Raw genomic sequence first — 12,304 nt, forward strand, 5'->3', positions numbered from 1 at the left:
TGCCCCATAGCAAAAATTTCTCTCTTTAAAAAAAAAGAGGGACTATTGGTGCATCATTTTCCAACTTCCTGTTGAGACATAAAACTGAAATTGGCTATGAGGAGAGTATTTACACCAAGGTAATTGGCAAGTGCACAAATCAGAACTTTTCGTTTTACTGGAGAGCTGATTGTTAAACATGTACCAGTAAACCACTGACTGCATTTATCAATATTTTCCTTTTATGCCTCTGACTTTCCCCACTCCAATATTAGGTTTTAACTCTCTCCTGATTTCTTCCACTTATTCAATCTACACAGAACTACAGTTTCTTCTAAGCATGCAAGGTCACTTCATACCTCATCTGTAGCTGCTCGTTCTTCCCACTGTCCTTCCAGGCCAGCATCGTCCCCTACATGGCTCCTTCCCATTCCCCATGTTCTTGTTAATCCTCTTCTCCAAGAAGCCCTCCCTGTCCTGATAGATTTGTTTTTCAAAAAGAGTCTTTCTTTATTCCTTCCATATGTGAGAGAAAGAGAATGACACCCTCAACAGGGTCTCATCACATTGTGACCCATGCCAGAGACGTAGGCACACACTGGGCATGCTCAGAGAGTCCCAGGATGCAAACCCGGGACCTTTCCCATGCGGGTCCAGAAGCATTGTCACTGTACCAAGACCCGGCCCCCTGACAGCCTCGTTAAGATGCTTGTCCTCAGGGCAACTGCATCCCAACTTCACCCTGTCCCTAAACCTGTCATACTGCTTTGCGAGTCCTGCATGTGGGCATCTTACCTGCAGCACCGTGGATGCTCAGGCACAGTTAAACTAGGCAGAGCTTAATGAACCGAGAGACCAAATAATAAGGCTCCCGGAGGTAAATGTGGGACCTGAGGTGGCACAGACGGCCAAGACGGGGAGGGTGGGGACCGAGGCAGGGCCTCTCGGGAAAACTGTGCTTCTTGCTCCTGCACTGTGCCCTTGGAGCAGAACACATGCACTGCGAGACCATCAGGCAGCGGAAGAGAGGAGCTTGGCCTCCACGATGAAAGCAAAGGAAGGCAGAGCACCCCAGTGCGACCAAGCTGAGCTTTCCCTTTGCCTCACCAGGATCTGAAGCCCTGCACAACGGTTCAACGTTTTGGGTGCAAGACGGCCAGTCCCTGTCCCTGGTCTGTTTTGCTGTCAGCAACCCCCCTGCCAAGCTGACCTGGGCCCGGGGGAACCTGATCCTGACGCCCTCACAGCCTTCGAACCCTGGAGTCCTGGAGCTGCCCCAGGTGGAACTAGGGGATCATGGGAAATACACCTGCCAAGCTCAGCACCCACTGGGAACTCAGAAGGCCTCCGTGAGCCTCCTGGCGAAGAGTGAGTTGGAAGACCCTGGAGGCTGGACACCTGGGTTCTAGCCAGGGGAGGGCACCTCTGACTCTCCTCTCCCTCCGCAGAACCCCGCTGCTCCTCCAGAGCCTGCCCGGCCCCCTCCCTGCACTGGCGGCTCGGGGAGCAGCTGCTGGAGGGGAACAGCAGCGACGCCTCCTTCACCGTCACCTACAGCTCCGCAGGGCCCTGGGCCAACGGCTGCTCGGACCTCAGGCTCAGCTGCGAGGCCCGGAACGCCCACGGGGCGCAGAGCCTGGTTGTCCTGCTGCTCCCAGGTCAGGAGGGCATGAAGGGTGATGACTGGGAAAGGGAGAAGTGAGCCTGGTCCTAGAAGACATCGCAAGAGAAAGGAGTCTGTCCCGGGGCAAAGGGGGACTGGAGTTTGGGATCCTATGTCCCTGGACTGGGGAGAGGCTTCAGGAAGAGGAGGCAAAGGGCTGAGTCCAGGGTGGGGGTGGGCACCCTCGCGGGCCATGGATTTCAGGAGCCTGGATGCTCAGGTACTTGTGGGGGAACCCCAAATCACTCCTGTCTCCCTCTCGTCTGCAGAGAAACCAGGATCCAGGACAGGCGTGGTTCTGGGGGCTGTCGGGGGAGCTGGCGTCATGGCCCTGGTCGCTGTCTGTCTCTGTCTCACCTTCCTTACGTGCGTGGTGGCTTCAGTGTGGGTGAAGCCTCCTGAGGTGGTGGGTGTGGGTGTGGTGGAGGCCGGGGCGGAAGCTCAAACAATCTTCAAAACTCCAAGTCCAGAGTCGATGTGACCTGGCAAGATGACAAAGGCAGGGACGAGTGTGATGAGCAGAAGTGGCATCGAGAATTTAGCCTCCTGCCACCTTAGGTGTCAGGGCTGTTCCCAACACCCGGTGCAGCTGTCCAACAGGAAGGGGCGCCTGCTCTGGCCCTGGTCTCTGCACTGGGCAGCCCTCCTGGCCAGCCTGACAGTGAGCCAGCCAGGCTCAGAGGCCCTGCTCCCTTCCCACAGAGTGAAGAGCTACAGCCAGAAATCGGCAACAAAAGCAGGGAGTGGGGATGGCGCCCGGCCTGTGATGAGAACCATCTCCCAGGTGAGGGGCGTCCCTCCATCCAGTGTCCTAGCCAGATGTCTCCTCCCACAGCTCTCTCGGCACCTTAACCGCAGAGCTCAGGCCCCGCCCCAGGGCAAACTGAGCTGGAGTGCTGGAATCCACAGGGCCAGCCACAGGCTTGGGTCCCCAGGGCAGCCTGAAAACAGGCTGAGTGCACGTGCAGGCACCCAAGATCCTGAGGGGCTGGAGGCCTGGGCAAAGGGGATCTCGGCGTGACAAGTCATAGTTGAGATGCTCGCTCTCTCTCTTTCTCTCTCTCTCTTTCTTGCTTTCTATTATGAACAAAGTAATTTTTTTAAAAACTGAGCTATTTTCCTCCCCCTGGTGTATTTCTCCCCTAGATTTCATTCTGAGGTCAGCCAGGCCAGGGACCTGGGCAGCCCTCCCCGTCCTCTCCTTCGTCTCCCAGAGCCAGTGATTTACCAAGTGCTGTCTCCTTCTCCTGCCAGTCTCTCTCTCTCTTTCTTGCTTTCTATTATGAACAAAGTAATTTTTTTAAAAACTGAGCTATTTTCCTCCCCCTGGTGTATTTCTCCCCTAGATTTCATTCTGAGGTCAGCCAGGCCAGGGACCTGGGCAGCCCTCCCCGTCCTCTCCTTCGTCTCCCAGAGCCAGTGATTTACCAAGTGCTGTCTCCTTCTCCTGCCAGCAAAGCTCTCCTCGCTGGCGCTCCTCCTCTCCACGCTCAGTCATGCTTTCAGAAAGAAGTCTCCTTGCTCCCCACTGTCTAGATCAGCTCCATGCAACAGACATAGAATAGAAGCCCTGAGAATAATGTAGAACTTTCTAGCAGCCACATTTAAAAAGCAGGAAGACAGGCCAGATGGTGGTGCAGGAAAAAGCCGTGCCCTGGGAGGCCAGATGGCGTGGGAACTTCTGCAGCCACGCCAGCGCCCTCCCTGAGGATGCTAGGCACCCGCGAGTCAGAGCCAGGGCTGGCTGAAGCTGGGGTGGATCACGGTACCAAGACCTTGTTGGGTTCTGGGTGCTGTCTGTCTCTGTTTCTGTCTCTCTGTCTCTAACTCTTTCTCTGAGTCTCTCTTACTCACCGAAGAAATAAATAAAGTTTAGAAAAAAACTTAAGAAGTGAGCTTGCTGGTGGCACGCACCTGCAGTCCCCGCACAGAGGCTAAGGCAGAACCACAGCAGTGAGAGCTTATCTTAGAGAAGTAGAAAGTACCATGTGAGATCAATTCTCATGCAATACTTTTTTTATTTTTTGGAGAGGTTTTTGCTATAGGGCGCGTGCGCTCGCCAGACAGACAGAGAGACAGAAAGCGAGAAATCACCCCCCAGAGGGGATGGCCACGCCACAATCCCTTCTCCTCCGTTCTCCTCTTGGGATCCTGGGCACGCACGCACACACACCTGGTGTGAGTTTTAAGCCACCGGGTCCGGGACGTGAACCGTGGTTGACTACATGGGAGTCCAGCGACATAGCCATTCGCTAACTGCTGGTCCCCACTTTATTAAGTTCAATGTAGCCGAAATGTTATTGGACTGTGGAAAAGTCACAATGCATTTTGGTACAGAAAAATATGTCATGACTTTTCCAACGACTCAACATAATTCCAATATGTTTCCAATAATCAACATACCAACGACTAAGGTAGCGCGTATTCTTCGTTCGTTTGATGTTTGGGTAGTAAGTCTTGAAACCCAGTGTTTCTTTTATGCTCATGATTTCTCTGTTCTAACTTGCCCCATTTTGCACGCTCAGAAGCCACGTGGAACCAGTGGGCAGCGCAGGGCTAGGGAGCCAGGTTCACACCCTTCAGTCTGGTGTTGCTGATCTGTCCCCGCTGCGCCCACCGCCTGCCTCCCATGCCTCCCCCTCACTTGCGGTGCTCCTCACCGGTGGGCTCATCCCCGGCAGGCTGGCTCCTCTGCGACTCAGTGCCCAGAGTGCGGCTTTCCTCTGCTCCTGCCCGGTTCCCTGGTGTGACCCCAACCATCTTTCACGCCCCAATGTCATTAGTCCCTGCCTCTGCCAGGCAGAGTGCATCGTGCAGTCGTCACGGGCCTGTCCCCACCAACCACCAGCCCGGGAAGGCAGGGGCAGGGCTAGCGCCGGCCTGGTGGGAGGTTCCAGCCCCAGTGCACTGCCTTTGCTCGCCAAACCACAGCTTGTAATTAGGGTATCCCCCCTGCTGGGAGGGGGTACAGTCTAAGGCCCCTGGTGTATTCTGAGTTGGCAGGCAGCACGGTGTCTTATACATACTGCATTTTTCTGACCCGGTAACCGAAGGCCACTCAGTGCCTCATGGCAAGGAGTGCGTGCAGTGCCACATGCTGGGGCAGGGGACCAGGCATAGATCGGAAGGACAGAGCAAGATGGCGCCAGCGCTCAGAAGCGCTACTCAGAACGCGTGCAACTTAACACTTCCAGGCTTTTACTTCTGCAATTTCCTGTTTAATGTGCTTGGACCGTGGTTGACCGCAGGTACCTGAAACCCTGAAAAGCAGAACAGCAGTTGAGATGAGACTCTTAGAGATGTTTGTTCGGGTTCTCTTTGCTTTGCTTTTTAATAATTCGATACTGTCTCCTGCCCTGACGGACTGCTAAGGGCAGGGCTCCTGTCTGTGAGGAGTCACGTAGCCTTGCTCAGTCTGTCTGCATGTCTGTGAAATGTGAATAATGGCCGTGTCATTTCTACAAGGAGTCTGCAAGGGTTCAGTGAGGTTAGTCGCAGGACAGCCCAACATGGCTCACATTTTTTAGACCTACAAATGAATGAATGAGTGAATCCACAGCAGACGGATATGAATGAACGAATGAATGCCCCATCAAGCCCAAGTTCCCTTGGTGACTCCTTCGCTTTGAGTGTTAAGCCCCTCCTCCACACCACACGCTGTAATCTGATAGTCAATATGGCAGAGTTGGAAGGTGGGGCCTATTGGGAGGTGCCTGAGACAGGCGGGTGCACTCCAGAGGAATAACCCAGTTCTCACTGATCAGTTCCCGAGTACAAGGAAGGTCGCTGGATGCCAGCAGGTCTTTGCACGCACCGCCTTCCTTTCCGCTCTCCTTAGTCATGTCATGACACAGCATCAGATGCCTTTGGACTTCCCAGGCACCAGGATCCTGCGCCAAATAAACTTCTTTTCTTTATAAATCACCTGGGTATGATGTTCTAGCAACACTCAAAGACTGAGACAGCCTTGCTGCCTTCTCCAGATGCCACGGGCCTGCTCCGACTCCCTTCTCTCTCTCCACTTCAGGGCCACCTGAATGCATCCTGCTCAGACAGCCCCTCAGACCACCTGCCCCCTGCCACTGCCACCCCCATCTCAGGGCAGGGACAGGGACAGGAGCAGGAGCTCCACTACGCCTCCCTCAGCTTCCACAGGCTGAAGGCCGAGGACTCTCAGGACCGGGAGGCCATCGACAGCACTGAGTACTCTGCAATCAAGGTCCGCAAGTGACAAGCCCCATCCCTGAGCCCCAGTTCTGGCTGGAGCCCAGACGAGGCATCTGTGAGGCAAATGTAGATAAAGAATGGATTCTTAAAAAGTTGACAGCCCCTCTGGGCCAAGTTTCTAAATGGATACCTGGGATTTCTTGAAGTGGTTGCAGGTAACCGAGATTTGGGGTTCAAGTCCAGATTCAGCTACTTATTAAGACTGTTACCGCTAGCATGCAGTTTACCGCTCTGCTCCTTAGTTTCCTACTTCATAAACTGAGGCTTGTATTCACGAGGAACATTAAACGGGGAGAGTGTGCATTCTGCGTTGCCAAGTGTGTTGTTTTGTGTGTAACTCTTAACCTTGGTTACCTCAGCTGGTTGGAGCGACCTGTCAGCTTTTGACTCTACCACATATTTTTATCTGGCTTGAGTGTTTTTAAAACATGTATTCTTTTGTAAAGTAACTTTATTCTATGTGTCACTCTCTGGTGAGGGAAAATATTCCCCACTGCATGTATCCAACAAAGAACTCAAACCCAAAGTATATACAGAAATATGTGGAGATGTTCCACAAATCAATAAGAAAGAGACAGACAACCCCATAGAAAAATAGGATGTTCAAGGGGCCAAGAGACATAGTGAACGTTGTTGCTCAACCTCAGCAGGTGTCAAGGAGATGTAAATAAATACCACAATGCCAGGTCACTACACAGCTGCTAAATGGCTAAATTAATTAAGGCAGCATCAAGAATATTGTTGTTGAGGCTAGCAGACGGTGTGGTAGTTGAGGCACTGGATTCCTATATATCTGACAGTAGAGTTCAAGTCCCAGACCCAGTGGTCTGAAAAACACATGGGGCCCATGTGCATGTACACCCAAAATCCAGAGAGGAGAATGGAGGAGAAAAGATTGTGGCATGGTCATTCCCTCTGGGGGATGATTCTCTCTCTCTCTCTCTCTCTCTCTCTCATAAGCTCATGCACCCCATAGCAAAACAAAACAAAAGAATATTGTTGAAGATGTGAAGCAACTGGAACTCTCATTTACCACTGGAAGGCATGGGAATTGGTACAACCACTTGGAAAAAAATGTTTTTCACTCTTCACGAACAGTGTATGAGCCAGAAATTCCACTCCTAAGTGCATACCCAACAGAAGTACATACAGATGCTCATCAAACATTCACAAGAATTTTTATAACAGCACTAGTTGTAACAGTTGAAAATGGAACCTACTCCAATGCCTATCAATGCCTACTTCATATTAAAAGATAAAATTACACATGTTAAAATTTTAAAGAGTTTAAAGTAAGACAGGTCAATAAATTGCATATCATTCATGGGATGGAAGAAGCAGATAACTCCACACAACATGTATGAATCTTACAAATGTAATCTTTTTCACAGTTCTGGAGGATGGAAACTCCAAGTAAAAAGTGGTGGGAAATTCAAAAGCTGTTGAGTTCTCACTTACAGTTGAAGGATGGTGCACACACTTGGCAGATGGAGGGGAGAGGCTCCTTAGAAACCTGTTAAAGGGCATTAATCTCATTCATGAGGGCTCCACCCTTGTGATCTAATCACCTCCCAAATGCTCTCTATCTTTTAATATCATCATATTGGGGTTAGGCTTCAACATAAGAATTGGCGGCAGTGGAAGGACACAAACATTCACTCTATGGAGTTGGACAACTAGACCATCATGCTCCTCCATCTATCTCTAACTTCCCACCAGGGCACAATGTCTTGTCTGAAACTCACCAGATCTTGTGAAACAAGCCTCCTCCTCTTCTCTAAACTCATGTTCCAGCTTAGGCTGGAACTTGAACTAAACTCTGCCTGTTCTCTAAGAGGCCATTATCTGAACCACTTCCTGAATCTGATGACTCCGTACCCTTTCTCCCTTTTCCTGTTGCCCTTCCCCACCAGGGCTGTGAGCTTCCCTGTTCATAGTATAAAGAACCTTGAGGCCCAACTATAAGATTCTCTTAAACCTAAAGCCTTCTTCAACTCCTTACTGCCCTGAGAAGATTCTGGAACTCCCACCTCTGTGATCCTACAGACTCCACTACAGCCTTATTCATAAGATCTAGAGTTCATCTGAATCAGGGGTCCCCAACCTCTGGGTGGTGGGCCACATGCACAGCAGGGAGTGGGCAGCAAGTAGGTGGCCTCATCTGTGTTTGCAGCTGCTCCCCATCACTTGCATTGCCACCTGAGCTCCACCTCTGTCAGGCCAGTGGTAGTATTGGATTTTCATGGGAGCACGAACCCAATTGTCGTTTGATTGTTTCATTGTATTAGGTCATTGGGAAAGTCATGATTTATTTTGTATGCAAAAATGCAGCATGACTTTCCTGACAACCCAATTTATTACAATGTGGAAATGGTGGAAATGGGGCGCACAAAGGATTTGGAGCACTCGGGTCATCCCAGAACCAACGCCCCCTTCCCCCCACCAACCATGGAGGGATTGTCTTTCATGAGACTGGTCCCTAGTGCCAGAAGGATGGAGATCCCTGATCTAAATCACCTCTTTTCTTTTAAAGAATTATTTTATTTAACTTTATTTATTTATTTTAATTTAACCAGAGAGGGACAGAGAGAGAGAAAGTGGGAAAGCAAGTTGCCAGGACTGGGACTCAGCTGACCAGGTGGGAGTCCAGCGCCCTTAACCACCATGCCAACGGCCGGACCCAGCCGAAATCATCTTAATGAAGGCAATAGAGCATAGTGCTATAATTTTAATCCCCTTCACAATAACCAAAAGGTCCAAATATCCATCAACGGATGAATGGATAAGCAGGACATAGTACAGCCCTGCAGTGCAGTATCATACACTCACATCAAGGACTGAGATACAGGCATGTGCTAGAGCACGGATGAGTGTCGACAACATTGCTAACGCAGAGAAGCCAGACGCCAAAGGGCATGTGTTGCATGATTCCGTTTAAATGAAATGTCCACAAGAGGAAATCTGTAGAGACGGAAAGTAGATTGGTGGTCGCCTGGGGCTGGAGGAGGAAGTGAGCAGTGATGGCTCAGTGCTACAGGGTTTCCTTTTGGGGTGATGGACGTGTTTTGAAATGATAAGAAGTGAATATACTAAATGACACTGAATTGTTCTCTTCACTTACTTATTTTTTAACTGCCAGATGACATGTGTGCTTGCCAGAGAGATAGACAGAGAGAGAGAAAGGGAGAGAGCACCCACACACCCATGGAGGTGCTCGCGCTACAATCCTTTTTCTCCATTTACCCATCTTGTTGGGATTAGGGACATGCACACACACGTGCCTGGCATGCATTTCAAGCACAAGACTGGGATTTGGACTGTAGTCAGCCATGTAGTCCTTCTCCCTGCATCACTGCATTGTGGGGATGGTTCATTTTGTTACGTGAATTCCACCTCAGTATAAGAAATAATAACTTAAGTTTTTAAGTCAGACCTCTAGGCCTCCACGAGCTGCTAGGCTTATCTGTTAAAGGGGGGTAACCATACCGCTTAGCTTACTGATTCGGCTCAAGGAGTCAATGATCGAAAACAGGCAGACTGTTTGACCAGGATCGGGCGTATGGTGAACCCAGCTCTCAGGGGAAGGGAACTGGTTGGCATGTACTCAGCCAAGGGCCAGCTGCTGCCAGGGTCATCACCCGATTGGCTAAATGACCTTTAGGTTTCAAGCTATAGACTCAAGGCCCCAGGTTCTCTGCTCAGACCCCAATCAGATGCCCCTGGTCAAGGGGAAAACTGCTGATGTGCAAGTTGGCAAAGCAGAAGCACAGCTCCTACTTCATGTCTCTGCCCGAGGGCTGTTTCACTTCCCTCCTGCTCAGAGCCCAGGGCGAGCACCACCAGGTTCCAGTTCTGCTTCCCCTTCCCCACCCCCAGGCCAAGTCTCACACCCTGACCACCTTGACCTCTCATGCAGGACTCTTGTGGCGCCCCAGCCCTAGGCAGCCGCCTCCGCCCATCCAGCTCAGCACCACACGACAGCAAAGGGGGCTGCTGCCTTTTTTTTCTCTTCCTCGAAGTTTATTCATTCATTTCTTCCATGAGCAAGGCAGAGAGAGCGTTGGAGAGACAACACTCTCAACAGGGAGTGACAGCACGCTCCATCCCCAGCTTCCACCAGCCCGGGATCCAGGACTGGAGCACATCCAGAGCCTCCAGACCCAAACCCAGGGTCCCGCCATGCGGGTCGGCCTCGCAGAGCGCAAGTCAAGTTACCAGCTGGTCCAGCAAAGGGAGTTTCCTGATCCCCACCCCTGGCCCTGTTCTCGCGTATTCTTCCATGCCTGCTCCTCACCTCCGCTTCCCTGGCTTGTTCCACCTCGCGGTAATACCGGCCCTTTTCGCCGTCTAGCAGCGCATGCGCATCCTTTGAGAGCTCCGCACACTGCGTCCCAGGCCCTCGCCCTCCCCCAGCCTGGGCGCATCCCACGGGTCGGGTTGCAGCGGAGTTTATCAAGGCGGCACTGTCGGTTCCTGACTATTCCTGGATGGGTCTTGGGGGTGTGGAGGGCACCGTGCTCGTTCGCTCTAAGGGCGAGCAGCGGCCCTGGCTTCCACCCACACCTGGCTACGCCCAGAGCCCCTCCCACCAGAAATGGCTCCAGGCATTGCCAAATGTTGGGGGGAGGCACACAACGAAGACTCTCCCATGGAGACGCACTGGAGCAGGGCCTTCCTCCTCTGTGCTCACATAGATACTTGAGCGGGATGATAAACTTTCTCCAGTTCCTGTTTTCCAGGTCACCATAAACACCCTCACTTCGTACCAGCTCAATTTCCAGAACACAAGTGCATTTTGGTTCCTTTTCATCACGTATATGAAAGAGGCCAGAAATCCCTACAGTTTTCCTCGTTTCTTTGTTTTCTCAACTTTTACTGCATGCTTACTATATATACCCCCCCCAACATCAAGAGGGATACTGAGCCTGTCTCAGATTAAAAAGTAAACTTAGGAGAACCAGCAGTTAGCGTAATGGCTATGTCGCTGGACTCCCACATTAGTCGACCGCGGTTCGCATCCTGGACCCAGTGGCTTAAAACTCACATCGGGCGCATGTGTGTGCGTGCGTGCCCAAGATCCCGAGAGAATGGAGAAGGGATTGCAGCGTGGCCATCCCTCTTGGGGGGTGATTTCTCGCTTTCTGTCTCTGTCTCTCTCTGTCTGTCTGGTGAGCGCATGCGCCCTATAGTGAAACCCTCCCCCCCCCCAAAAAAAAAGTAAACTTAGATACATTAAATTTTTAAAGAATTTGTCTGGGGCTGGCCCCGCTGCCTAGGGGTTGAGAGAGCTGGACCCTGCACCCTGATGTGATTTAAGTCCCCACCCTGGGAGCCCCAGGCGCATATGCGTACATGCCTAAAACTTCCAGCAGGATGGAGAAACGGAGAAGGGATTGCTGCATGACCACTCACCACTGGGGGTGCTTTATCCCTCTCATCTCTGTCTCTCTCTGGTGTGTGCACAGCCCCTCTGACAATTTTTAAAAGTATATTTTTAAAAAATAAATAAATAGTGACCAGTAGATAGCAAATGGTTATATCACTGGACTCCCATGTACTTGAGTCCTGGACTCAGCAGTTTAAACTCACACTGGGTTTGCGTGTGTGCCTGCCCAAAATCTCTAGAGGAGAATGGAGGAGAAGGGATTTTGCTGTGGCCATCCCCCCTGGGGAAATTGAGCCGGGGTAATTTCTCACTTTCTGTCTCTCTGGTGAGCACACACACCCTATAACAAAAATAAAACCTCTCAGTAGGACTAATTATTATTATCAAATAAATTTAAAATTTTTAAAGTTTTAAGAAATTAAAAATAAATTTAAAATTAGAAGAATAAATAAAATTTAAAAGTAGATTTGAGAATAAATCAAAAGAAGGTACAAGAAGAAAATTTTCATAAGGTGTTTGTGAAAGCAAAACAAAATACTAGATTTGGTTCCAGTGGAGTAGACTTGAGGTTTCTGCTTAGAGGCCAGTTGGCAGCTGCTGATAGGTAAAGTACTTAGCGGTTGGTTGGCCATTTCTGACCAGTTAAGCTCAAGTTTCCTTTTCCAAGGATCTGACACTGAACTGGGCTCCCATCTGTCTCTGCTGGGACCCACGGTGCAGGCTACCTCAGCCTAAGGCCTCCCTATGAGTTATTATAACCGTTAGGAAGCTCAGGATCATGGAATGGGGGCTGACGGAAGGGACAGAAACACGTAACTTATTAAAGGCAGTGGGGGAACCAGCAGTTGGAGTAATGGCTACGTTGCTGGACTCCCACATAGTTGACCGCGGTTTGAGTCCTGGACCGGTGGCTTGAACTCACACTGGGTGCGTGTGTGTGCATGCCCAAGATCCCAAGAGGAGTATGGAGGAGAAGGGATTATGGCGTGGCCATCCCCCCTGGGGGGTGATTTCTCGCTTTCTGTCTCTCTGTCTCTCTCTGTCTTTCT

At 50.8% G+C, this 12,304-nt stretch overlaps 1 protein-coding gene across 1 annotated transcript in view; it reads left to right on the forward strand.

Moving 5' to 3' along the window:
- LOC102469812 (sialic acid-binding Ig-like lectin 13) overlaps positions 1–6,139 on the forward strand; it is a 13,995-nt gene extending 7,856 nt beyond the window's left edge. Inside the window, exons 7-10 of the mRNA XM_027770367.1 lie at positions 1,434–1,575; positions 1,655–2,008; positions 2,345–2,426; positions 5,670–6,139. Of these exons, the coding sequence (XP_027626168.1) occupies positions 1,434–1,575; positions 1,655–2,008; positions 2,345–2,426; positions 5,670–5,873 (782 nt within the window). The 3' untranslated portion in view covers positions 5,874–6,139. The remainder of the gene's footprint in view (positions 1–1,433; positions 1,576–1,654; positions 2,009–2,344; positions 2,427–5,669) is intronic.
- The last annotated feature ends 6,165 nt before the right edge of the window (positions 6,140–12,304 follow it).

The sequence above is a fragment of the Tupaia chinensis genome, unplaced genomic scaffold (assembly GCF_000334495.1).
Source record: "Tupaia chinensis unplaced genomic scaffold, TupChi_1.0 Scaffold000129_1, whole genome shotgun sequence".
Classification (NCBI taxonomy): domain Eukaryota; kingdom Metazoa; phylum Chordata; class Mammalia; order Scandentia; family Tupaiidae; genus Tupaia; species Tupaia belangeri.